We start from the raw sequence: 27,598 nt of genomic DNA, 5'->3' as shown, positions 1-27,598 counted from the left end.
TTTGAAACGGTTTGATGCTATTTAAGGTGTGCCTACTGAGTGCCATGCAATGTGCAAGAAACTTTGAGAAATACAAAGGCAGAGTAACGATGGGCTCTGACCCAGGGTTCCACGTTCTTAGAGGACATGGGATTTCAGGAGTAGAATGGGTAAGAGCTCAAAGAAAGAGGACAAGAGAAGGTATGTTGGCAGAAACCATATCAGCAAAGGCTCTGAGGTGAGAATATGTGTGACCTGTTTGTGTCAGTGAGGACATCAGTAAGAGTGGAGTCACACTGCAGAACAGTTCAGATTAGGGAGGGCCAAAAAAAAGCAGGTTATGGAGTCTGAACCCTTGTAGGCAGGAATCTGTGGCACCAACATGCATACAAGAAACAAGACAAACTGTTCATCCATGTGCCACCTTTTGATTTTAAGAAAGGGTTCTGACCAACCATAGCACGAGGCTGATTGCAGTCAAAAGTTTTTGATGTCCAATTTATATAGAAGGGAGTTATCCATAGATCTTCTATTTTTCCTCACAATTGACATCAACTGCTATAATAAGAACAATAATGATAAAGGCAGCTAACATTCACTGAAGGTTTACTATGTACCAGTCATTCTGCCAAGCACTTATCATGCAGTATCTCATTTAATTATCACAACAACCTTACAAGGTAGGTATTATTATTAGTCCATTTTACAGATTAGAAAACCAAGAATTGAAAAACTACTTAACTATAAGTTGCTTAAAATTAACAATTACTTTGAATGACAAAGCCAGCAATCAAGGCCAAGCTGGCCACCAAAAGCCCTGCCATGGAAACTCTGGGAGTCAGGAAAAAAAGCGGACTCCTATTCTGATGTCTGAGTCACAAAAATGAAGCCAGTATACTTTGCACCTCTTTCTCTACAGAAAATGTGAATTCACTCAGGGTGCCAGAAAGGAAATTTTATGCTAGAGCAAAGACGTCCTCCAGTGGCCACCTCTGGTATAGCAGATACTGTTGGCTTGTAGATGCCCACAGAGGAGCTGGTTCCAAGTCAGGTAATCTTTACCAGCTCAGGACAGTACAGATGCTGAAACTAAAGGACACTGGACTCTTCTAGTGAAACTAAAATGAGAATAAAAAGCTGGTAATAAGGATCATAAAAGAACATATGCCAAACAGAATCAGAAAAAGAAAAGCTCTGGAAGTTTCTATAAAGAGGAAAACAGCACTATTTAATAAAGGTAATGAACAAACTCAAGAAGAGAGGTATCAACCACAGTTCAGCCAAACCAAAGCTCCTTCGGTTCCTTGAATTCCCACCTCCATGCTCCTGCCCTGATGGCTCTGATCGCAGAGCCTGCACCTGCCGTTTCTTCTGCCTGGAATCCTCTTCCCTGTCCCTTTTCACTGGCAAATCCTTGCTCATCCTTAGGGTCTCTGTTAGGTTTTAAATCTGTTTAATTACAACTGGGCGAGGTAAAAGGGGCAACGGTATCAGAAAACATTCTAGAAAGGGAGACCAGGCAGCAACAAGTGTGATCTCAGACATCTACTTACCATCTCTGATGCCGGTCCTCTGTTTCCAGGGAACGACCTCACAAAGCTGTTCCAATACCCAGCTGGCTTCTTTTAAGTCAATAAAGCCAGGATACAAACACACCCTTGATGCAAAAAGAACCATTATTAACTAAAGAACACAGAAAAGAGGGGCGCCTGGGTGGCTCAATCAGCTAAGTGTCTGACTCTTGATTTCGGCACAGGTCATGATCTTGGGGTCCTGGGATCAAGCCCCGTGTCAGGGGCTCCTCACTCAGTGTGGAGTCTGCTTGAGATTCTCTCTCTCCCTCTGCCTCTCCCCCCACTCGCGCGCACACACACACACTCTCTCTCTCAAAATAAATAAAATCTTAAAAAAAAAAAAAAAAGACCACAGAGAAGATGGGCTAGTCTTAGTGGAGGAAGTTAATCTGGACGCTTCCTCATGGGTAGATGAAATCATCTTACCATATCTCTCACGGCAAGCAGAACCTAATTATCACCAGGTCATGATGTTCCAAATGTGAAATAAACTTTCATATTAAGACAATAAAAGAGGCAATAAAGGAAAAAGAATGCAAGAGGGCTTTTAGAGATATGCTTCAAATACTGCTCTACCACCACCTGCTGTGAAACCCTGGACAAATTACTTAACCTCTCTAAACCTTGGTTTTTCTTATCTGTAACACAAAAATGATAGCCACCTCATAGGCTTGCTACGAAAAGGAGAGTAACTAATAAAATGCCTGGCCCTGTGTTATTTTAACAATTGGTTGTCTTCTGAGACGAAGCCAACTGTAGGGAAAGCGATCATTTATGACTGTATCAAAATAAACATTTCTAAATGAGGGTTCTTTCTCTCATCGAATATACACTTATTTCAATAATGCCAAGTCAGCTCAAAATCACTTTGGATATCCTTCTTAAGAAATGTTCTCAAAGCCCTTAGAACATTCTGTAGAACTTCACTCTCTGAAGGTGTGTTTGATTTTTTGAAAGAGCCAAAGCTCACCTGAAGCTATGCCTGGTTAACAAGGAGATGCGACCAAAAGAATGCAACTGAGTTTCCTACATGACTGTTAAACTTGCTCTGAAAGGGAGGTTCTGAAGCTCTTTCTAAGCAACTTATTTAGATATGCAAGTTCTGATATATTTATTTTAAATGCTTCATTATTTTATACTGACAATTAGTATATTCTTGCATTACAGGGATGCTTTCAAAAAATTTTTTTAAAAGATTTTATCTGTTTGAGAGAGAGACAGAGAGAGAGCATGTGCAAGCAGGGGAAGCAGCAGAGGAGGAGAAAGAATCTCAAGCAGACTGCACCTGAGCCCGACCTTGCGACCCTGAGATCACAACCTAAGCCAAAACCAAGAGATGAACGCTTAACCAACTGAGCCACCCAGGCGCCCCTCAAAATGTTTTTAATAATGATTAATGCCAACTATACCCTAAATTGTATATGCTTTAACTTTACTAAAACTTACCTTAATGTAGATTAAGGTATTAATCCACTCATGTAGATTAAGGGTTAACATAACTTAATATGTTGTATATAAACAAATGTTGTAATAATGATTAATATGATAACAAATGTTGTAATACATAAAATGTAACATAATAATAAAAGAATGTAGCACTCAGAGCATAGAAGTGGAGGGTAGATCAACTCTAATTTTAAGTTACTATGTGGTACCAGGAAAAAGTCCTCAATCTCTTTGGCCTTTAGTTCCTCGCCTGAGAAATTACGGAAGTAATAATTACTGTACCTGACAGAGAGGCTGTGAAAATGTTCTGAAGTTAGAAATGCTATATAAAAAGAGATATTACACTCCCCAAGAATTTCAGAGGCGGAAGTTACCTATTTCAAGTAAGGGAGCAGAATATTTTAAGAGACTATAACTCGATATTAATTATAGTCACTTTATAGGGAGGATGCACTTACCTAGATACGCCTGTGGGTGACACGCTGATTTCATACACACCCTCTTTGCTACAGAAATTAAGAAAACAGACTCGTTAGTACCAGGCAAATAATACACTCCACCCAGTGCAAGAGCTGTGCTTTGCAGTTCCCAAACTTCTGGTCACCAATATCATTTCAGAATGAGGAAGCAGTATGAGGGAGGCATAACCCCACCTTCTTCCACCACAGAGACGGAGGGCAAGATGGTGGCAGATCATTGCTGTCACTGGGAATTGAATCCTGACAGGATCAGGCCATGGAGACAAAGACTAGGATAAAATAAATTCTGATTCTACCCCTTTATATTTCATCCATAATTCAGGCTGATATGGTCCAGAAATCTATCACACAAAGGGGTAGCAAACAGAGCATCTCTTTGGAGACTCTGGAATAGGTGTATTTACACATAGCAAACACATCTCAGGGATCTGAGCTTCTGCTGCTTTCAGATACACGTCTAATGAGGTTCCTGCTCTGATTAAAATCCTTCAAAGGCCACCCACCAACTTTTCAGCGCTGCATTCAAGGTCCCCATGACGTAGCTCCACTTCCTGACAGCTCCCACCCACTCATGACCCTCCACTGCTGCTTGGAATCTCCTGAATACACCATGGTATTTCTTTTTTATTCTTTTTTTTTTTTTTTAAAGATTTTATTTATTTGAGAGAGAGTACAAGCGAGCACTAGCAGGGGGAGGGCAGATGGAGAAGCAGACGCCCCACTGAGCTGAGAGCCCGTTGCGGTGCTTGATCCCAGGACCCCAGGATCATGACCTGAGTCGAAGGGAGAGGCTTAACTGACTGAGCCACCCAGGTGGTCCACACCACAGTATTTCTAATCCTGCTTTTCTACAAGCCGGAATGCCTCCCTGCCATCCAGCACCCCCAATCCAACCCACCCGAGCTTTAGTCTGGCAGAAAATTCTAATTCATTCCTCAAAATCTCAGTTCAGCCTCACCTTCTGTAATGCTTCCTGACCTCTGATCCACCCAAATAATGTTAACCATCTCATCCTCTGTGCTTCCATTAGACCTTATTACAAATCTACTGTTTTACAATATACATGACTGCAATTTATCTGATTACATGTCTATTTCATTTACTAAATTGTGGGCTAGTGAGGGGCAAGGAATGGGTTACTGTTCTGTTTCCCAGTGCCTCACACATAGTAGATGGGCAGTAAAAGCTTAGAATTTAATCAAATGTGCAAAAGCACAAAACTGTTCCAGGAGTGCAGAATGGCCAGGTCCATAGCGAGAAAACTGACCCAGACTGCATAGGTTCCTCTACCAAGACAACAGTGTCAGACTTTCTTGGACAGAGGTAAGTTATAGAGAACCACATAAAGGGACAGTTTTCACATCACCGTCTGCCATGTGAGTTAGTAGTTCATGATCTGTGAGCTGGGCTTTTAGGCAGATGTGAGAGTCCCTCTGAGCAAAAATGTGGGCAGGGTTATTGTCATTTACATTTATCACATCTCTAGATGAGTTGACTATAGTTTCCCCAAAGTGTGAATACAATGTTTCAGTGTGATATGTTTTGGGCCATATTTAGAAATTGGCTCACTTCAAATATGGGTGACATTTTTGGCTATTAAATAAAAATCTAACAGAGCTAACTTTAGATAACCAGAACTGACAAACCTTGGGGTCAAGCAGGAAGGAGTTCTGTCACTTTGCTCTGACTTGAATATTCACAACTACCCATTTTTTCAACCTGAATGTCTCATCTGTACCTAGTAACAAGTTTGATGGTTTTGCTTATTCTCTTTACCACCAATGGAGGCAATGTCACATTGGTGTTCATAAACGAATCCAAGACTGTTCGAGCCACCAGGCTCTGCCTTAAGTGATCATGCAGTCCAAATCTTTAACATTACAGACAAGGAAACTAAAGTTCAGAGAGATGGCCTTAATGTACCTAAGAACTAGTTACATAGCTAACTAGTGGCCAGGCCACAACTATATACCCTCTTTGAAAGTATGATGACATTCCTGGTAGTTTCAATTTTTTCTAGGCTATACAAGTCAACCTGGAAACAGCAGAACAGCCTAATAGACTGTTCATGTTCAATAACGTATACACACTAATTTGTTAAAATAAAAGGATGCTTTCTTCAGGCAATTTACCTATATCAGATGGAAACTGAGAAGGAAAAGAGAAGTCAAAGTGTCTTTTTTTTAAAGATTTGTTTATTTTAAAGAGAGAGAGCACTCAAGCAGTGGGAGGGGCAGAAGGAGAGGGAGAGAATCTCAAGCAGACTCCAACTACCCACTGAGCACAGAGCCTGACGTGGGGCTCGATCTCACCACCCTGAGATCATGACCTGAGCCAAAATCAAGAGTTGGCTGCTTCACTGACTGAGCCGCTCAGGCACCCCACAAAGCATCTTTCATTAATTTTGGAAAAGAATATTTTACATACAGATCAACGTAAGAGAAATTACAAAGATGACATTTTATATACAGATCAATATAAGAGGAATTTAAATTGCTCTGGAACAATTATATGAACATTTAACGTCCTCTAGATTTTGAGCAGCTTTCGTAAGTGTTGCTAGTAAAATACTACCTGACTAAAGTCTTCTCAAAAAGCCAGTTTCAGGGAGCCTAGGTGGCAGAGTCGGTTAAACATCTGATTCTTGGTTTCAGCTCAGGTCACAATCTCAGGGTCTTGAGATCAAGCCCCATGTGGAACTCCAAGCTCATCGAGAAGTCTGCTAAAGTTCCTCTCTCCCTCTCTCTCTACCCTTCCCTGTGCTCTCTCTCTGTCTCTAAAATAAATAAGTAAATCTTTAAAACAAACAAACAAACAAACAAAAAAAAAACGCCATGTTTCAATGACTCAGGAAAAATCCCTGTCTGTCTTTACTTAGAAATATTTTAGCTTACTATCTGCAGATGCCCTACTGAATCGGGGTCAGGAAATCTGCACCAGAGTCAGAATTTAAGGTACACAAATCTTGTTGCATTTTCCACACCATCAGCAAATTGAGAAAGGCTTCCCAAAAGACCAAGTTTAAAGAGATCTAAGATACAACTATCCCAGCCTAAAATTAAGACAGTAACTGGGCCATTGTCTCTTCCAGATGGAAAACCTGGTGAGGGAAAGATCTGGGCTCTCCATTTTACTGTGGGCAACAAATACAGAAAGGCAGCAAATTACTTACTCAATCACTCGTGGCTCTGGGGCTCTGCGTACTACCTGCAAGGAAACAGGAAGATTTTACTTCTGGAATGATCCTTAATCCTCAGAAAGGCTTATGTGCAGGATTACCATATCCTCTCATTTCTGATAAAAATAAGTCAAATTGAAAACTGTCCCTTTTTAATTTCAAGCTCTTACTATACCACCAGAGACCACTGTCTGCTTTTCTTAAAACTAATTCACAGCTGCTAGTGGGTAAGAAAAAAAAAATAAAAGTAGAATTAATGCATTTTCAGAGCAGCCAAAAATTCTGGAAAAACCTTCTTTCCAGGAGACTTTTTTAAAATAGAAGATATACTGGGGCGCCTAGGTGGCACAGTCGGTTAAACACCCGACTCTTGGTTTCAGCTTAGGTCACAATCTCAGGGTTGTAAGACTGAGCCCTGCTGTGGGCTCCATGCTCAGCGCAGAGTCTGCTTGAAAGATTCTCCCTCTTTCTCTCTTGAGTCATGCACATGCGTGTGCACGCTCTCTCTCAAATAAATCAATTAAATTATATCTTTTAAAAAATAAAATAGAAGATATATTAAGAAATAACTTTTTTTTAAAAGATTTTATTTATTTATTTGACAGAGAGAGAGAGACAGCCAGCGAGAGAGGGAACACAAGCAGTGGGAGTGGAAGAGGAAGAAGCAGGCTCCCAGCAGAGCAGGGAGCCTGATGTGGGGCTCGATCCCAGGCCCTGGGATCATGACCTGATCCGAAGGCAGACGCTTAACGACTGAGCCACCCAGGTGCCCCAATAAATAAGTTTTAATCATTATTTACACAATCACTATTACAGCAAGATGACTGATTTTTAGCTTTTTCCATGTTATTAACAGTGAATCTTCACTGTTTCTTATAATTTTTCCCCACAGGGGGAAAAAAAGCTAAAAAATCAGGCATTGTAGCAGCTGAAAATTTCAACCCAATTCCAGAGACATCAACTACATTAGCACTAAAGACAGCATGGTTTTAGGACTATTAGAACTCAGACAACCAATGCCAAGCGCTGGTCATCGTATAACTCCTTCCCCCCAAAATGGGAATTATATATGCCCATCAGCTGGGAGCAGACTAGAAACAATCTTCAGACATATTAAGGACTAGATACTCCACATTTCATTATTATTATAGGCCTTTCATGGTCCTTTTAGTAGTGAATTTACTCAGTCACTATTGGAGTGTCTACTATGTGACTATAGCTTTTACAAGCAAATCTGTTAGTGTTGTAGAAGAAATAAGAATTTACCTGCTGGGGTTCTCTGAACACAAACTGTCTGTCCACAAGATGATGCTCCTTGTTCATCCATGTCTGACCAGGTCTCTGGTGGAGATGGCTCTGAGCAGTAGCAGCTGAATCAAGAGCAAGAACAGACGTGAACTAGACTCAAAAAGTCTGCTCTAGGGAGCAAGGGCCAATAAAATCTACTTGAAGATAACCAATATGACACCTAGAAATTAATTAGTAAAGTCTGTCGGAGATCCCACTACATACACTGAAAGGTCTGAGAGCTGTGACCAAATATGAGGAACACTAAACCTCAACCCTCAATAAAAGATGACCATCAAGAAAATCAAAGCACCAGCTACATTTTAAATAACCTCTTCACATCAACTGAAATGCAAGCGCATTCACACAAGACCCCCACAAGTTCTTGCCTCGCTGAGCAGCGGCCTGGCTCTTAGCGGGGCCAGCCCAGGCTCCCTGCACTCGGGCTCGCCGTCTTTTGTCCTCCATGTTGACCAAAAAGGCTTCTGCTTTTAGCTTTCAGATTTCAATCCTGATTAAAACCACACAACGTATCTGTTTAAAAAAATAAAGTGCTTTTAGTTAGGATTGTGAGAGCATGGACTACCTAAGGGAGTCATTATAATCCTTTCGAGATCAATGCAATCAGAGATTCTATATAAAATTAATTTCTGTCATCACAACATCTCAATCAAGGAGCCTACTAAGTCACTTAGGACTGCTGGTTTTAATGTTTATCTTTTGCAACCTTATAGTACTTTTTTTTTTTTTTTCCTGAGAGAGAGCATGGGGGATGGGGTAGACAGAGGGAGAGAGGAAATCTTAAACACACTTCACGACTGGTGCAGAGCCCATACAGGGCTCAATCTCACCACCATGAGATCATGACCTGAGCCAAGATCAAGAGTCGGACTGAGCCCCCCAGGCGCCCCAACAATCTTGCAGTACTTTCGCTGCTTTCACAAGAAAGTACACGTTAAGAAATTGTAAGATCTATCATAAACCACATTAGTCTTATTAGTCTAAAAGAAACTGTAATATTCCCTCACCTATATGGATATTGAGAAATAGGCTCAGACTCAGTTTCCAAGGGCATTTCCGTATTCCATTATAACTGGCTACATCAAACTTCCCTGGAAGCTTGTTAAAAATACCCATGGCCTGTCTCAGAAGATCTGATTTAGAATGGATACAAGTGTTTGTCTTTGTGACAAGCATCGTAGGAGATGGTGCTAAGTGGGCATGTATGAAGACCATAAGGTTAAGTGGCTCACCCTGAGTCACTCAGGAAATCAATAGGAGGTAGATTAACATTCAAACTTTATTAACTTCCAGTTTTCAGTTAATTGAAAAAAAAAAAAACTCATAATGGCCAGTAATACTAATTTGACATTTTTGCCAATAAAATTTTAGCTCACAGCAAATATAGGAGCGCAGCTACAAAGAGACAAAAACAGGGAGGTTCAAGCCACATGCTCTGAACCTAAATCCATTTCTTTATTGGTCTAAGAAAGCTTCACACTTCAAGTCCTCACAGGTAACAAGCTCATTTTATGGCTTATTTAGCTTTCCAAGTTCCAGACCTTCCGCAGACCTTCTGAGCTGCGCTGGGCCCAGGACAAATGTCCCCAGGTGATAAGTATAAAATTCATTCTCATTTAATAGGGAGATAACAGAGGCTGCCATCTGCCCAAAAAGAGTAAATGGCAGGGTCAAACACCAACCCTCCACTCCCACAATATATGCAGAGGAAGCTTCCATTTTCTCTCAACGAGACCGTCAAAAGCTAACACAATGAGCTATAGTTCTTGCTCTGTTCACAGGGGAGTAATACGTTGTTCTATGCCAGGGACAGCTGTTGAAAATGCAGATTTCGGAGGCCCATTCCAGACCTACTGATTTTGTGGTCTAGAAACTGTTAACTAACCCCACCTTCCATCCTGGGATTCTTTACCCACAGAAAGGTTGAGAACCCTGCAGAAGGCAAAAGGCGAGGGCGCCAGCCTGACTCGCTCTGAATCTAAATCTAGCAGTTCCCAGCGGCATGACCCGTCAGCGGACTTCACCTTTCTGGGCCTGAGTGTCTTCCTCCGTAAAGAGGGGAACCAATACCTCTCACGGCTGAAGTGCAGATCAGGCGATCCTCGGAGATGAAAAAGCCTGGTCCTCAAGCAGAGTTAGCAACTTTCCCTATTTTAGAGCTTTTTCTTCCAGGAGCCCCGGTTCGGTCCTGGAGGTCGACCCGGCAGGGTCCTCAGAGGGTGGTTCCCACAGCCCAGCCACCCAGCGGGGAGCCGGGGCCCCACGGCAGCCGGCGGAGCCCGGCGCGCAGGGACAAACCCGCTCGGTCCTGGAACGGACCCCGCGGCCCCACACCCGCTCCGCCGCCGGCTGTTGGGGAACCTTAAGAGTGAAGCACCGACTCCGACAACTCGCAACCACAGGCCGCGTCTTCAGGTATTTCCTCTGACGTCACGCGCCGCCGCCACCACTTCCGGCGCCATCAACTGGAGTCCGGGCAGCTCCGTGTTCCCCGCGCCGGGAGGGCCGCTCTATGAAGGCGCGGACGGGAGGGCCGGGATTGGCGGGGAGCACGGATTGAAGGTGCGGTAGGGGCCCCGTCAGGAGCCGGGATATGGCGAAGGTGGGAAGGGAGACGTGTGTCCTAGGCCGAGGTCCCTCGGGCCATAATCCAACCCCCTGCGCTCCCAAACCAAACTGGAGACGTCTAAGCGCGGGTATCCTTGGTCTCTGCGGAAAGAGTGACTGGGTCCCGGCGGGGCTGGTGGAAGGGCGAGGGGGTTGGGAAACCAGGTCGTGATGTGCTAAGTAAAAAGATTTAAATTTTACCCTGGAAGCCCTGGAGAACGTAACAGGCACTTCCTTTGCGTTCCCATCGCAGCCCGTGCATCCTTCCATCAATAACACAACAGGGCGTGGGACCACGCCTTCCACTCCATGGCTCTCCAGTGCCAAGCACATTTTGCTTCAGTGAACAGACCTAAGTTTCAGTCCAGACGACACCATTTACGAGATGTATAATCTAGGGCAGGTACTCCACTTCTTTATAAAATGGACATAGCTCTTGTTCGGTGGGTTAAATGTGGCAATGCATGTAAAGAATTTAAAAGGGTGTTTGGAACACAGTAGAAATTCCATTAATATTGAGTGTCTTAAAAAAATAAAATAAATTTGGGCGCCTGGGTGGCTCAGTCGGGTAAGTGTCTGCCATCGGCTCAGATCATGATGAGCCCCGCATGGGGCTCCCTGCTCAATGGGGATCCTGCTTCTCCCTCGCCCTCTGCCTGCCGCTTCCCCTGCTTGTGCGCGCTCTCTCTGTCAAATAAGTAAAATATTTTTTAAAAAATAAAATTTAAATAAATAAATAAATAAACTTGACCAGTGGGTCAGAGAGTGTCTTCTCTTCACCCCATGAGTTTTTGAGAAGCATCTGTAACATGGCCGCGTTAAACCATGCATCTTACGGTGTGAAAATAGAAAACGTAGCACTGAATTGACTGTTTTGTGCAGCTTATTCTCTAAGACCTACCAAATAACAGTCACTGTGGGCGTCTTTAAAATAAGTCTTGTATTATATACTGCTTACCAGCAAAAGCTCGGTGTACCCCACCAATCTAATTTTCACAGCATCCATCATTCTTTGTTATACTTTGTGACACTGAAGGAAAATGATTTATCCTAGAACCAAAAGGAGAGAAAAGTGGTAGGGTGAGACTATAATTTTTATCTTTTTTTTGTCCCCATCAACTAGTAATTTGTCAGTGTCTGTTTCTGGTTCAGGAACCTTGGCTGTGTCTTCCAAAGGATGTCATTTCCTTCTTTTCAGTGATTATGGTTTTGGAACAGGGACAAATAAGTTGGATTGAGGAGTCCGTAAAAGTAGTGATTAACACCTTTTCAGCCTCCGAGTGGAACATATCTCAAAAATCCATCCATGGCCCGCTTGCATCCCAAATAACTGCATTTTTAACAAAATCACTTGTATTTTTACCAAGTGTTCAAGGTGATTTAGATGCAGAGAAAGTTTAGAAACCTTCAGGATGCATGTAGGGTGACATATCATTCCCATTTGTCTGGGACTGAGAGATTTTCCAGGACATAGGATTTTAAATGCTAAAGGCAGGGAAGTACCGGGTAACTGAAATGGTTGGTTACCCTAGATACATGTGAGTATGTAGTATTAGAAAGATGTTCTTTGTGAGTTTTACATCGTGGGTTTCCCCATTTCTCTATGCAGGATGTGTTTTTGTCAGGGGGTGGTGGTGGAGGCCGTGGGAGAGGGAATGAAAGTGAGGTGCCTTGCCAGTTATCAGCCCACTGATTCTCAGCTCCAAACCCATCCTCCCCTGCCCTGCTTGCAATACTGGGACATTTCTCCCTTGCCATTTGGTCCGATGTGAAGCGTCATCAGTAGAGGGTGCTGGAGGGACATTAGAGGAGGAAGGGGTTCTTCCTGACTCCAGAGGGCTCCTCTCAGCTGGCTATGCAATGCAGAGCAGCCAGCAGTGTTTGGCATCTCTTTGTGGGCTGAATTGCAACGTTAGTGGAATCTGCAGCCTTGTTAAGTTCCTCTTGTGAAGCTAAGGCATCGACTGGGAAGGAATGGGATCCCAAATTGTGAAATAGTGACATCTGCTTGGACCTAGAGGAAACTGATGTTCCTTGGACACCCAAGTCACCCTGAACCTCCCGAGGCAGTGGAAGTAGCTTACTCTCCTGTGGTCTGAGGAGATGAGCGGTCCTTTGCTTGAAAACCCTGTGAAACCCTCACCTGGAACAGGTGACTTGAAATGCGCAGCATAGATCTGAACTTCCCAACGGGTGGGAGAGCACTCCCAGATTTGTGCCTTCCTTGATGGTGTGTGTGTGTGTGTGTGTGTGTGTGTGTGTGTACGTGTACACGTGCGTGCGTGCGCGCCTGCCTGGACCTGGAATCCGGTAGTGACTGCTCCCTCTACCTCCTGTTTCTGTATTCTTAGATGATACCCTATTATGGTTACTAGTTTTTTTCCACTGAAACTATACAATTTCTGTCTCCTGTTTGATTCCTGTTACAGTGTGATTGTGATATCAGGGGTTGGGAGCAATAGCTAGCAAGTGGCTGGCCCCAGAGTTGGCCTTAAACTGTAGGTAATCGGTTCGGCTCTGATTTGGATCCTTACTATCATCCCTGGCCCTTTACTCCCGAGCTGCTTTCTTGTTTCCCTTCACCCGACACAGCCTTCCCAAAGTTGCAGTAGGTCATGCTGATTTGGTTGCCTTGCCTCTACTCTGAAACCAGCATTTTCTCAGCGTATGGTTGGAAGACTCTGCATTGGAGTCCCTAGGGGATGTTTGTGAAAAATGAACATTCCAGGCCGCCCGTCGAGATTCTGGGTTAGTGGGTCTGGGGCAGGGCCGAGCAACTTGCGTATGTAACAGCGCCTTGTTTCATCTTCCAAGAACCTGCCAGAGTTCTGCCTTTTCTAGCTGCCTGTTTTCTGCAGGTGACTACTTCTCACTCAACAGATACCTCATCCCTTGGATGGCAAAACTGATAGATGCTTAAATGCTGATAGCTCTTACCAGCAGGATTCTGAGTGAGCTACACACTCCAGCCTATTTTCAGTTGCTGATTTTCACACCAGACTCTTGCCAAACATTGCCTGTTTCGATCATATGCTGCTTGCGGAGTGCCTGCTGAAAGTTCTGGAGAAAATCCAATCCAAGGAAAATAATGGCACATCATGCTAATAGCTCAGCGAAGGTACTGCATAGAGAAATTCCCAGCCCGTGTCTCACTGCCAGAGGCTTGGCGGTTCCCAGCTGGAAGGGGGGAGAGTGGGGCAGGAGCCTGCCAACTCTACAGCATGCTGGCACGGAGGCTTTCAAGTCTCCACCAACTCTAACCAATGTTGAGGAGGACAGGATGCTTCCCCAGACTCCAGACAGGAACTCCTCCCATTCAACACGCAGCACAACTGCAGATGCTGCTCGAGAGAAAATCTGCCAGGAAACCATGGTGTCAACTGTGAGGAACAATTAAAGGACAATATAATTGGATGTGAAATTGCGGACAGCAGACAAATATCCAGGACAGGAAAGGTCACTAGAGGTTACAGGCATCAGTGAAGGCATTATGGCAAACAGGGAGTTATGTCAGAGTTTCAAACAGTATGGAGCGTTTGTTCAGTGGCTAAAAGATACTGATAGTCACATTACTCCTGAAATGAGTAGGCAACATTTACGCATCTGATTTCTAAATAATAGCACATAATATTAACATTTCCTGAGAGCAGGCCAAGTTATATGCATACACTGATCCAATTTTCTAACTATTAGTCCCATTTACAAAGGGAAAAAACTGAACCATAATGCTACATGAGGTCACCATGCACTCCTCCGCAAATACATGGCAGAAGAAAAGCCAAATTAGGAAAGACAGGACTATTCCTGGAATGATACATGGCACCATTTCCTGGGGCCTAATAGCTGGGTTCTTCCAGAGACTTTGAAAGTGAAGGATTGGTCAGACCCTAGGTTATAAATCGTTCTTGATGGCTTTATCTAGATGGTTTAGCAGATTCTTCTCTAGAGTCATCAAGTCCTCAGAGCCGTGTGAACCACATTATTTCAAGTCTATGAACTGTGATGTCAGCCAAGTCTTTATTCAAATGTCATGTATTGACTGTAGCTAGCACTGTGCTAGATACTAAGGACGAAGTAGTGATTAAAGACAGACCTGGCTCTGCCCGATGGAGGTTACAGTCTAGCAGGAGAGGTAGACATTTTTAAAATACACAAACATTATAGTTGTCATATTTGACATGAGACTCTCATGGGGAACCTGGCCTAGTGGAGTAATATCCCCAGTGTATGCGGACTCTTGTGTTGGTTGGGAGTTCTGATTTGGATTTGATGCAGCTGGTGCATCACTAGCTGGGGGTTGGCCGATCTAGACTGGCCTTGACTCCATGTGCTGTCTTGTCCTTGAACAAGCTCACCAGGCATGTTCCAATAGTGGTGTCAGGGAAGACATGTACAAACACATCTCTTGAGGCCTAGGCTTAGAAGTGGCACAAAAGCACTTCATTTGCTGGCCAAAGCAAGCTAAACCAAGTTGAAGGAGTGGGGAAATAGACTTCCCCTCTTGACTGCAGTTGTTGCAAAGTCACATTGCAGAGTCTGGATACTGGGAGGAGTACAGTATTGGAGCCATTTCTGCAATCTCTCTACCACAGTAAGTGAAGGGACATATTGGAGAGACTGACAGAGGGTTCCTATAGGAAGAGGGTTCCTGTAAGGAGTTGAGGGGGTTCTTTGAGATGGGGTAGAAATGAGTCAGACCATGCAGACCTTGAGAGGCATAGTAAGCATTCAATGTTCATATATGGTATGAAGCCTATGATTAACATTAGACACTCATTCTCCCTTCCTTCCCTTCCTTTCCATCTTGCAGAATACTTTGAAGCCGTTGCTGAGACCATGTTTTTGGTGTGTGCCTAAGGCAGGGATATCTTCTTTCAAGTGGTTAGGATGCTGATAAGCAAATATTCAACAAAAGCTTATTACTAAAGAAATTTAAAAGCACCTGAAATTATTAAGTGAATGATTAATGGAATATTTTCCCTCATGCCCTGGAATAAATTATCCACTTTTTAGAAGGAAATTCATTATATAGAGAAGCACGAAAACTAAACTGATGTGTCTAGGTTGTCTTTTGCCCTGAAAGAACCAAAGACAGCATAGCTATTAAATAGAGTATTCATGTGAGCTTCCCCTTACAGCTTTTCCATAGGTTGCGTAGTGCTTGGTAGCCAAAGGCAGCCAGCATTTGCACCAGGGTGGGTGCACCGATGAAAGACATGAACCCAAGTTACTCCCATGCATGGAATAACACAAGGTAAACTGGACATGTTAAAAAGTGGCCTTAAATCTTTCAGACTCCTAATACCACTTGCTCCCTCCCCCTCTTCCTCTGCCCCACCCCCCCGCTCCTATGCAAGCTTTCTCTCTCTCAAAATAAATAAATCTTTAAAAAATTATTGGACTGTTGGAACTACTACATACACAACATAAGAATGCTTAATATTTAAATAAATGAAAGTATTAAAAACATTAGTTCAAAATAATCAAAAATGCAGAGCTATTTTTGAAAAAGAACAAAGTATAACAATGAAAGTTAAAAACACAATGAAGGGGTGCCTGGGTGGCTCAGTGGGTTAAGCGTCTGCCTTCAGCTCTGGTCATAATCCTGGGGCCCTGGGATCAAGAGAAAAAAACACCTAAGTAGATCTAATAGATGATCCAAAGGTAGGAATAAGCAGACAACTTTAGAACAACTTTTATGAATATTTATAAAAACAGGAAAAGAAGAAAACATGTGAAACTTGTAGATTTTCAATAGATAATTGGTATTTACATGACAGAATCACATAAATACATAGAAAGATAGGTAGTAAAACAACTGAAAAATATATACTGCTAAATACTAACCAAAATAAAGCAGCGATAGCTAGTTTGGTATCACGGAAAACAGATTTTAAGGCAAAAAAACATTAGCAATAAGGCTGTCACTACATGACCAAAAAAAAAAAAAAGAGAGTGGAAGGCATGATTCCAAACTTTATTCACCTAACAAGATGGCTTCAAAATGTATAAAGCAAAAACTGGTAAAACAGGGGAATTTGAAAAGCCATCTTTACAGTGAGAGATTTCAAAATACTTCTCTCAATTATTGACAAGTCAGGCAAACAAACGTTAGTAAAGACATGGGAGATTTAAACAATTCATAAGCTTAAAGTACACATGAAGAAAATAACAATTGTAAATAAACATTCTTCTTAAGCTCATATGGTACATTTTAAAAAACAGAGGGAGGCAAATCGTAAGAGACCCTTAATCATAGGAAACAAACTGAGGGTTGCTGGAGGGAAGGGGGGTAGGGGGAGCACTGGGCATTGTATGCAACCGATGAGACACTAAATTCTACCTCTGAAACTAATAATACAGTATATGTTAATTGAATTCAAGTAAATTTTTTTTTTAAAAAGTGGCCATACCTACACATAAAGTACATCTCAAAAACTTTCTAAGAATCGGTAAAAATAAAAGGTTTACATTTGTATTAGTTCCCTATGGCTGCTGTAACATTACCATAAACTCAGTGGCTTAAAACAAGATTGCTCTCACAGTTCGGAAGGCCAAAAGTCCAAAATCATTTGTAGGCCAAAATCAAGGTGTCAGCTGGGTCCTCAACCCTCCGGAACCTCTGGGGAATAATCCAATGCTGGCCTCTAACAGTGTCTGGTGGCCGACGGCATTCCTTGACTTGTGGCTGCATCATTCCAATCTCTGCCTCCGACGTCATACTGCTTTATCCTTTTCTGTGTGTCATTTTCCTCTTATTAAGGATATTTATGATTCCATTTAGGGCCCATCTGGATAATCTCATCTTAAGAGCCTCCAACTTAATCACATCTGCAAAGGCCTTTTTCCACGTAAGATAGCATTTACAGGGTCCAGGGTTTCAGATCTGGTACCTTTGGGGGCCATTATACAGCCTACTACAACATTTATATATATATTTACTTTATGCCAGGCTAGATCCTGAGTACTTTAAAAATACAAATTTTTGCTCACCAACAATCCACAAGCCAGGTGCTGTTAGTCTCATTTTTCAGAAGGCAAAACTGAGGTAGAGAAAGGTTATAACTTGCCCAAGCGGTGTCATACCCACATATTCTTTGACCACAGTGCAATTATTATCAATCAATCAATAACAAAAATTTCACTTTTTATTCTAAAAAAATTCAGATTTACAGGAATTTTGCAAAGCACAGAATTCCCATATATCACCTTTCACCTAGATTCTTTCAATGTTAATATTTTAACACATTTGCTTTACCTTCTTCTGTATACATAATTTTTTCTGAACCTTTTGAGATTAAGGTGCATAGATAATGTACCATTATCCCTAAATACTCTGGTATTTTAGCATCTAGTATTTAGTAGCTACAAAACAAGAGCTTTTTCTTGAATAACCACAGTACAATGATCAAACTCAGGAAATTAACACTGACACAATGCTATTATCTAATCTACAGACCTTACTCAAATCTTACCCATTGTCTCGAAAATGTCATTCTTAATCAAGATTCAATCCAAGATCATATAACATTTAATTGTTACATTTCTTTAGTTTTCTTTAATCTGAAACTTTTGACAAATTTAAGTTGGTTGTTTTGTAGAATATCCTTCCATTTGGATTTTTCTGATATTTCTTTTTGACTAGGTTCAGGTTATCGCTTCTCGGTCTTTTGGCTAAGATCAAGTGTGATTAGGTTCAGGTTATACATTTTTGGCAGGAATACCACATAAGTGTTGTATCTTCAGTCCACGATAACACAATGCACAAAATATAAAATTGTCTGATTAATGGTGATACCAACACAAGTTTTTTTAAAAAGGAAATAACATTTATAAAAATTTGAATTTGTGCTTTTAAAAACATTTCGAAACAATTCATAGGTCAAAGAAGCCATAAACTTTCAAATATTAGCACTGAAAAAGAATGTGTGTATATGCATGTTTATGTATACACACACACATCCCCAACTGTGGGATGTAGCAAAAGATAATTAAGATTAGAACAGATGTTTATGTCAGAATAGAAAAAAATGTTAAATATGAATGAAACGTTCAATTTATGAAATAAGAAAAATAATAGAATACATTGCCAGAAATCAGAATATACAGTGAAAAGGGCAGAGAGGATCAACAAAGCCAAAAGCTGCTTCTTTAAAAACTAATAAAGGAGACAAATTTCTAGCAAAATGGTCAAGGAAAAGAAAGTAAGACACAAAGAATATTGGGAAAGGAAAAAGAAAGCTTAAAAAAAATCAAAGATTCCTCAAGTTACACTATGCTAATACATTTGGGGAAAAAATGAGTCATTGCTTAGAAATTTTTTTTTTCCAAAATTGACTCAAGAAAAAATAGAAAGCTTGAGTAGTCTTATTACCACAAAAGCAACATAATCAGTAGTTAAAGATCTTCCCACAAATACATACTAGGGCCAGATGGTTTTATAAACTTTCAAGGAAAAAGACTGCTTTAATCTGTTAGTCTTCCAGAGCATAGTAAAATAAGGAACACTTCCCAGCTCATTTAATGAAGTTATAATATTGATATGAAAGCCAGACAAATATGAAAATGATTACAAACCAATTTCCTAAATATAGATGCAAAAATTCCAAATAAAATACCAGCAAATTGAATTCAGCAGTACAAAGATAATGAATTATGACCAAGAATGTAAAGGTGATTTCATACCAGAGAGTCATAACTAAACTAAACAAGGTCTCTGAAATCTTCAGCCAAGACTTTACACAGTATATACTTTAATATGTATGTACTCCTAGCCATTCTTGGAACATACCAGGCACACACTCTCCTTGGGTTCTTTGCACAGGCTGGTCTGCCTGATTTGGCCTTCTCCCACATAGCTGAAAGACCTCCCCAAGACTGTTCAAATGCCACCTCTCTCCACTGCCACCATGAGTACACAAGCCTCCCACTCTTACCCTACATACATTGACTCGCCATCTTCTTTACCTTGCTTCATTTCCCCTCACCCCATAGCACAAAGCACTCACAATATGTTACTCTATCTTTCTTTCTTCTCTTTTAACCTGTCTTCCTCCTTTGCTTGCCTCCCCTCCCCCCAGGTCAAATGTAAGCTCTACAGGGGCAAAAATTTTTGTCCCTTTGTTCACCGTAGTTTCTCCAGCCTCCAGAAGGGTAAATAGCATGTGGTTAGCACTCATTAAATGCACACAACATTATGTCTAGAAACTTTTGTAGTAAGACAAGCTTGCCTTATATCCTTTTAGGATTATCATTTGTAGTACCCATTTTGCTTGCTTTTCAGTGACACAAGTAAAAGGAGACTGCAAAGTTGTAATATGCCATCGTCACATTAACATGGTTTCGCTTAATATGTTTGTGTTCATGCTGGACACAATGTTCCACTTCCAGATGTCTCCACATAAACCTCTACAGAAAGAATTACGGTCCAAGAGGGAATTTAAATTCTGTCCATATGTATATGTTTTTGTCATGAGGTGAGTATCAAAGTACAAGGTAGTGAGTCCTTAAACATTTTTTAATTGAATTAGTTTCCAACATATTCAATAAAGAGCTGTGATAATTTCCTTTGACACTGTGACTACAGATCAAAGTAGCAGAATCCAGGACCCCCTAAATCTCAGGTAATTTTTGGTGTCAATAGATTTTTTTAAAAATTAGGGTACAACTTAAGCTCATTTCATTCTCATAAGGTGTCACTATAAATCTCCTCTTCCACACTGCTTCGGCACCATTGTCTGGTGTCTGCACGGACGTTCACTCCATCTAAAGTTCAGTTCTGTCGTATTTCAATGCAATCAATGATCACATGCGAGGAATTCATCTATTTAGGGCAGAACCACATTTGAGGAAATCGAGACAATAATAACATCTGTATTTATTCCCAGTGCATGGGGAACTGGCACAGAGACAAATCAGAATGGCGACATCATTATGTGGGCAAGATAATTCCTCTTGTGTTCCCCCCATGCTACCGCACAGAAACAATGAAAGAACAAGAAATTAAAGTCTAGCTCCCTGTGTTGCGCAGTGAGCTGATTCTGCACAAATCATTCTTTTACCCTACTCTCTCGAGTTCAAACCTTATCCAGCACACATCAGACTATAACATCAAGTTGATATAAAGTTAAGTCTAAAAACTGTGCTCCACTATTCTGAAAGCTTGGAGTATGCTGGGTTCTCTTTTAATGAATTTTTTCATGTGCCTAGAAACAGATTTTCATGTCATTATCTTCAGTCTTGAGTGTTGACTACAAGAGGGCACTTGCCAAGTTGAAGTAGTAAAAGCTACAGCTCAGAAGTCTTGAGGCCAGGATTTCCTGGTCAGAAAGCAACCATTTGCTCACTTGAATGGAAGAGAACATATTCTGTACGCTTGTCCATCGATCCCTCCCTCCCCGGTGCTACCAACTCCACCGAAAACTACCACCCACGGTGGTCAACCAACCAACGTGTGAAAGCAAATAAAGTATCGCCCAGGTCACTGTGGTTGCACCATTTCAACAACAAAATGAGAGAGAAAAAAGCAGTATGTTTTTCATAAAACTAACTTTATTCAATTTAAATGATTCTGAGATTATGTTCTTAATTTTTTGGGTGCTAAAATGTCTTTTCTTCTATATAGTGATGCTAATAGCAGATAGTACTTTGGATCTTCCTGTTTTTGTTTTATGTCCTTAGCCAGCAAAATTAAAAGCTAGAAACACCTAAACATCTCAATTACTTTTTTTTTTTTTTTTTTTTTTTTTTTGACAAATCTCTTGGTGCTTAAAACTCAGAGCTTAGGAACCACAGCCTTGGTAAAGACCTCCCTTCTGTGTAACATGTTTCACTGAACTATTTCTTGGTGATTTCCCTCAAACAAGTTATGGAGCAGGATAAAAGTAAGTCCTAATATACAGTAAGCCAGTGTAAAAACAGCCTTAATTTCAAGCACCGAAGAAATGGATTTTCAATCAACACTGTAGTTATATCATCTTTTATTAAAACTAGTCAGATTGCTATCTACAGGGTATCGATTTAAAAGTCTAAGGTCACTTCTCCATTATCATTACCGTTTGAGGAATAGCCTGTGGTCACATATGCGAACAGGATTGGTGCAGTGCAGAAACAAAGCAGGTGGGGCGCCAAGCAGGCCACTCTCCTGGATCAGGGTTTTAGTGGCACCGTGCGTGGCTGCTCATCTCAATGTATTTTTTTGATCCATTTACCTTTTAAATCATACCATCTAGCCTTCAGTATTTACATGCATTTAAAGTGAGAAGAAATATGTATTAGAGAAAAGCATATATTAGCAGGCTTCATGTGTCAAAAGGAACTCCATATTTCGTGTATTATTTTTATGCCATTAGCTACCTTTGAGAACAAAAATTTCCACAGAAATGTACAAATTGGGACACACTTTTAGAAAACCTCACAGCGATGCATATTACGGTGTGTCCTCCCATGAGTGAATCAGTTAATCTCTACTCCCTCAAAGTGTTAAGAACAAACAAACAAAAAAGGTAGCTGGCCTTTACTTTTTAAAGTATAATTCAGAGAAAATACAAGAACCATCATCAATGGTATTTTGGGCCTGATGAAACCATTGAAGCATTATTTCTGACTCTGTCATTCTGTGTTTTCCAAAATCATGTTCCTTCGCATTACACTGTTCTTGCTAGTGTTGGTTCTATGTCCATTTGTTAGGAGCATTTATATTAAACTTCAAAATAACTCCTGGTAGTATTCAAAATATATGTCCAGAACTCCTGAAAGCAACTTCTGCTTTCCTCCCAACTATGACAACATTCAGCCTTGTTAGTAACTGATAAAATGACAACCACAGACTTTGGAGAGGGATGGGTGCCTTGCCGTAAACACGCGTAAGCTGGCGCACCCGGCCAAGCTACTCAGTGCAGTTACCGAAGCTTAGTTCTTCTTCGCTTTCTTCATATAGCGAGCCCGCGTGGACTTGCCTAAATTCATGGTCATTTTAAAATACAGCCAGGTAGGCATGACTGAAAGTATTGAGTCCTAGGGAGAGAAATGGGGAGATATGTAACGACAGCCTATAATTTGGGCTAATGTAGGACATCTGATCTAATGTTTTACTCTACTTTTGTTCTGTCGGTAAATTTTAAAGTTCTTGGGTGTTTAAAATAAAACACAGATGCCTCATTAGTAAGTCTCGACAAGGTATAGATGCTAATACATCACATGCTATTTTGTGACTCGGAGGGCAAAAAACCCCAAAGTGCTGAGCTGAGACTTGCCACGCTACATACCATGAGAGAATGGACCGGGTACCCAGCGGTCCGGGACTGCAAGCCCACTGTTCTCATGGCGGACTTCACATATGTCTCAGCAGACGGCTTATCCAGAGTCGGCTTTCGGATCTTCGACAGCTTTGTAGCTACGTAGTACGGCAGGACACTCTGGAAAGGCGACACACGCCCCCCCACCACAAAAAACAAAAACAAAAAACATGCTGTTGATTAGGAAGACCACAAACGAAGAATTCAATGACGCTTGATTGCTCTTAGTGGCAGAAACAGAAACATTTTGGTGACATCTAAAGTGTGTGTCTTTAGAGAGAGAGGAGAGAAGCACATCTAAAGCCAGCTTGGGAGAATACGTGACAGCAGAAAGTCAACTGTAAGAAGGCAATCTATCAATGAGACTGAGAAAGTATTAAAAATAAGCAGAAATAGACCTTTTTGTACCTTTAAAAAGAAGGCACTTAAACAAACTTGGAGAGCAGAGGTTCCGGACAGGATACTCTTTCTACTCTGACTAAACTGAACTTTGTTACGAAGCCACCATGAAGATTTTTGACATTTTATCCTCCTATAGAGAACGCTCATCTTCTTCCTACTCTGCGGCTAAGATGGTCCTATCGGCGTTGGTGCCTCTAAACCAAGCATTTCCCTTTCTCAGACGTTAGCCACTACGCTTCCTCCCTAGTTTCTTACCACTCTGTGCCTGAGTTTTACTACTGATAAGATAGGATCTCCCCTCCCCCCCTTTTGTTCTTTTTTCTTTGTGGCGGGGAGACACTAAAACCATATGAAAACAGCCTGGGTAACTGAGAGACCCTTGACGGGAGTGGCGTGGGATGACAGATCTGAACACTACCTGTTAGAAGAACTTAACTAGCGTCACGTTCTTTATTGCTTATGCTTGATACATTTGGATAGGATTCAACATAGAACACAAGGAGACCCTATTACAACAGGTCCTGAGTCATGACACGAGAGGTTCCTTCTATAGTTTGAAATAAGTTGGGCTTCGTTGTTCACTGAAGAGTGAATGTATTCTGTTCATGGTGTGTGCATGAGAGGAAAGGGTATCAATGACAGTGACACTTCTGTTGAAGAAGAGGATCTAATAATACCTGGCGGTCAAAATCAAAAACTTCACAAGAGATAGAAATAAAATTGAGATGTGTTCCAGACTAGACACTTTCTTCCTGCTGAGAGCAGGAACATGGAAGGAATGTTCCCATGTCTCTTCGGGGTTTTTGTTTGGTTGGTTTTTGACCTTTTCCCACTCCCAAGTATGAGTCAAGGAATACAACCCACCCTCCTGAACATGGGAGCTGAAAGTCCAGCCCGCCTGGCAAGAACCAAGGACCCAGGGGCCCGAGTACAGGCTCTTTCCATCTTTCTCTGATGTGCCTGCAGCCGCAAACCCGCACTAAGTAAACGAACGTCCCCCAAGTACCTCAATACCTGGGCCACCTGTGATTAAGTCACTCTTGGTTTTTGAGAATTTATCCCTATCCACGTATCCCCCACTTACTGAGCAAAAATACTTTGTCAAAAAGGTCTTTAATTTTAAAGCCACGTTGCAGCAAGGATACAGTATGACATGAAGAGTCCACTGAGACTCTAACAGTAGGTCAGGAAAGAAAACCATTTACCAAGCTGACTGGCAAACAAAGCAGAAGAAAGCATATGCACGTGCACTATCTCGAATAATGGAGACACATAAGCAAGCCGTGTCACATCTCTGTCTCAGGTTTCCTGGTTACAAAAAAAGGAAGATTTAAAAACCCATTTCCGTCTATGGATCACAAGCCTGCCAAGGGTACTGTAAAGTTCTGAGTGTCTCCAGATGAAGATGGTCTGATAACTATACCTTCCAATTACGTAATGATATTATCACTCTCCCTCTCTCTGTAGATATATGGCATAAATTGGACTATTTGGATCTTGCAGAAGAATTTAAGTGGCACTGCCTGGCTGGACCACTTGATGGTGCCACAAGTTCACTCAGCATTCAGCTAAACCATTCAGGGAGCCTAGGGAACCTCCTAGCTCCGGAAGCGGAGGCAAGAGACACATGCCTAGAAATCCCAAGTTGAGCTATGTTTTTCCAACGAAGAAATGTAAATTCTGTTCTGGAAAGGGTATTTATTTCCGACAATGGCTTAAAATCAAGGCAGTTAACATGGCTTAGCAGAAGATGCAAAGGATTTGGAGATGAAATAACTTTAGAGCTAAGTCTTAAAGTGGAGGACTTTGACAGGTAAACAAATAAGGGAAGAACGTTTCGGGTAATGAGAATAGCAGGAGCAAAGAAAAGGAGAGAGAACATGATGTTCTCAGGCAACTGCAAGCTGTTCAGTATGGTTCAGGTGTCAGAAACGTGTGGAGCAGCGGCAGAGGAAAGCTAAGTGGAACAGAAAACTAAACCCAATCCCTTGGACAGTAGTGATTTCTAGAGTATCAGCTCTATGTGAACATGGTCTTCTTCACCATCATACTACCAGTGCTCAGAGCAGTACCCAGCACACGGGACAGGCGCACAGATCTGCTGAGTGACTTAGCAACAGGACACCTCAGTGTGCACGGCACTGAAGAACTGGACTGGGGTCCCCTTTCCGATGCTCAGTCCGGAAAATTAATTACACCAGGAAGCCGCCAGTATAATATGATGTGAAATTTTAGATATTCTGAAGCTTAAGCAAGATCATCTATCTAAACTAAGATAAACTTATAGGGCTAGCTACTTGCCAAGAATTTACAAAGTATTTTAAGTTATGTGTAAAATAAAGAAATGTACCTCAAAGTGTCATCTAGGTTCATCCTTCAAGAGTTCACCAAAACCAGAATAAACAATAATTAAATTAATCCATTTTCCTGCCTGCTCATGGAAACATTACAGTGAACAGGTGGAGAATACGGTCGCCCTTCTACACGAAGTATTTTGGGCAGAACAAATTTTCCAAGTTGCTTAAGCTCAAAAGTTTCCCATCAGAAAGATTACCACTTGGAAACCACCTGGGTCTTCGCAACCACAGCAGCAGGCAAGCGCCCTGTTCTTCCGGGGTTGTAGAATCCCAAAGTGACAATAATTAGGCCATAAAGCAAAGCTGTTGATGTCTTGTCCTTATTCAGCCTGTTTTTTCATTTTCATTTTTTTTTAAAAAGATTTTACTTATTTATTTATTTGAGAGAGACAGAGAGCGCAAGCAGGGGGAGATGCCGAGGGTGAGGGAGAAGCAGACTCCCCGCTGAGCAGGTAGCCCAATGTGGGGCTCGAACCCAGGACTCCGGGATCATGACCTGAGCCGAGGCAGATGTATAACCGACTGAGCCACCCAGGCGCCCCTCGGCCTGCTTTTTAAAAAAACAAATCCCTGGAGACAACATGTTACCTTTTCTTTCCTCACCCACTGGAATAGCTGCTTAGGTAATCTGGTCTTTACGAAACAATTTAGGGGGCCTGACTCCAAAGGCGACTGTAACTTAGTCACGGAGTACCGGAAAGATGGAGGCCCAACACTGCGTGGCAGGTATTCGAGAACCAAATTCTGAACCTTGTAACTTCAGGTGTAGAGCGTCTCTCATGTTGTCACTTATACTAAACATGCCTTATTGAATTTAAAAACGACCAGAACAACTCACAACCAGGCTTTGGAAAACCTGGATCCAGAGGACACCAGACTCCAGTCCATTTGCCCAATATGGGATTCTGGCCACGACGTCTGATCTGCACATGAGCATTACGCTCACCAGTGTGATCAGCACACATTCTTAAGGCAGAGGCTGTGGCTCTGAGGAGGCATTTTAGTGAACCTTTTCTCCTGCGTCTGTGTATTCATCTTCCATTTCCGGACCCGATATCCTCCAGCACACCGGTAACCATGTACACAGACCCTAATCTGGGGAGCTGCTGTTATTTTACTTGCAGGCCATGAGATGAGCATTTCCACGAAAGGGTTCTTGCTTATCTCATCACTCTGATGCGGCAGAGACCCCTGATTACACGGCATCGAGCAAAGGCCGCACAGTAACATTACGTATAAACCTTAGCACCAAAGCCCCAAATGCAGGAGTTAAAATGTATGTTCTGTACAAAGAATATCCTTGATAAAAAACTGGCTGGCTGATAATCTTACAAATGACCTACCTCCAAATATGTAGAATTTATACGTTAACATTCACATAACAAAAGGAAAAACTGTGTAATATCATACAAAAACATCTGTGTAACAACAAACATTTCCTGAGAACCTATAAGGACACTGCTGTAAGCAGTGGAATACAGTTGTGAACAAAAGCGAAGTCCTTAATTTTATAGAGCTTATATCTTGGGCGGGGGAGTGGGGCACAAAGACATAAACAAGTAGTAAAAAATGATACTACACTGGGAGGTGATGATAAAAAGAAAAATAAGCCTGAGTAAGGACAGAGGTGACAGAAGCTGTTCCTGCAGGTGACCAATAAAGGCCTCTTTGATGTGGTGACATACAAGCAAAGATTTCAGCGAAGGGAGAGAGCTAGCAAAAAGGCTAGCTGGGTAAAGATCCTTTTCAAATGCAAGAACAGGAAGTACAAAGGCCCTGAGGTAGACATGTGCTTGAAGTGTTTGGGGAACTGCAAGGAGGCCAGAGAAACAGCAGGGGATGAGAAAATGTGGAAGGTTTGAAATCAGAACATAGTAGGTCATAAGAACTCATGATTTTACTCTGAAAGAAACTAAAAAGTCACAAGACAGTTTTTGAGTAGAGAACTGAAATGACCTGGATTTGTCTTTAA

At 41.7% G+C, this 27,598-nt stretch overlaps 2 protein-coding genes across 5 annotated transcripts in view; both read right to left on the bottom strand.

The window, feature by feature from the left end:
- Positions 1-10,369, bottom strand: part of ALKBH3 (alkB homolog 3, alpha-ketoglutarate dependent dioxygenase) — a 33,229-nt gene extending 22,860 nt beyond the window's left edge. The window contains exons 1-6 of one of the 4 annotated variants that reach the window (XM_045808776.2): positions 9,989-10,369; positions 8,333-8,477; positions 7,923-8,026; positions 6,651-6,685; positions 3,458-3,505; positions 1,533-1,636 (exon numbers count right to left, since the gene is read on the bottom strand). In XM_045808776.2, coding sequence (XP_045664732.1) covers positions 1,533-1,636; positions 3,458-3,505; positions 6,651-6,685; positions 7,923-8,026; positions 8,333-8,411 — 370 coding nt within the window. In that variant the 5' untranslated portion in view covers positions 8,412-8,477; positions 9,989-10,369. The remainder of the gene's footprint in view (positions 1-1,532; positions 1,637-3,457; positions 3,506-6,650; positions 6,686-7,922; positions 8,027-8,332; positions 8,478-9,988) is intronic. The other 3 variants (XM_045808778.2, XM_045808779.2, XM_045808780.2) reach the window with 3 other exon arrangements.
- A 6,165-nt stretch (positions 10,370-16,534) lies between these two features.
- The window catches only part of HSD17B12 (hydroxysteroid 17-beta dehydrogenase 12), a 158,089-nt gene continuing 147,025 nt past the window's right edge, over positions 16,535-27,598 (bottom strand). The window contains exons 10-11 of the mRNA XM_045808781.2: positions 22,838-22,987; positions 16,535-22,586 (exon numbers count right to left, since the gene is read on the bottom strand). Of these exons, the coding sequence (XP_045664737.1) occupies positions 22,482-22,586; positions 22,838-22,987 (255 nt within the window). The 3' untranslated portion in view covers positions 16,535-22,481. The remainder of the gene's footprint in view (positions 22,587-22,837; positions 22,988-27,598) is intronic.

This window comes from Ursus americanus, chromosome 24, assembly GCF_024610735.1.
Source record: "Ursus americanus isolate L20-20 chromosome 24, mUrsAme1.1.p, whole genome shotgun sequence".
NCBI classification, from domain to species: domain Eukaryota; kingdom Metazoa; phylum Chordata; class Mammalia; order Carnivora; family Ursidae; genus Ursus; species Ursus americanus.
This window is presented reverse-complemented; position numbering and strand designations above follow the sequence as displayed.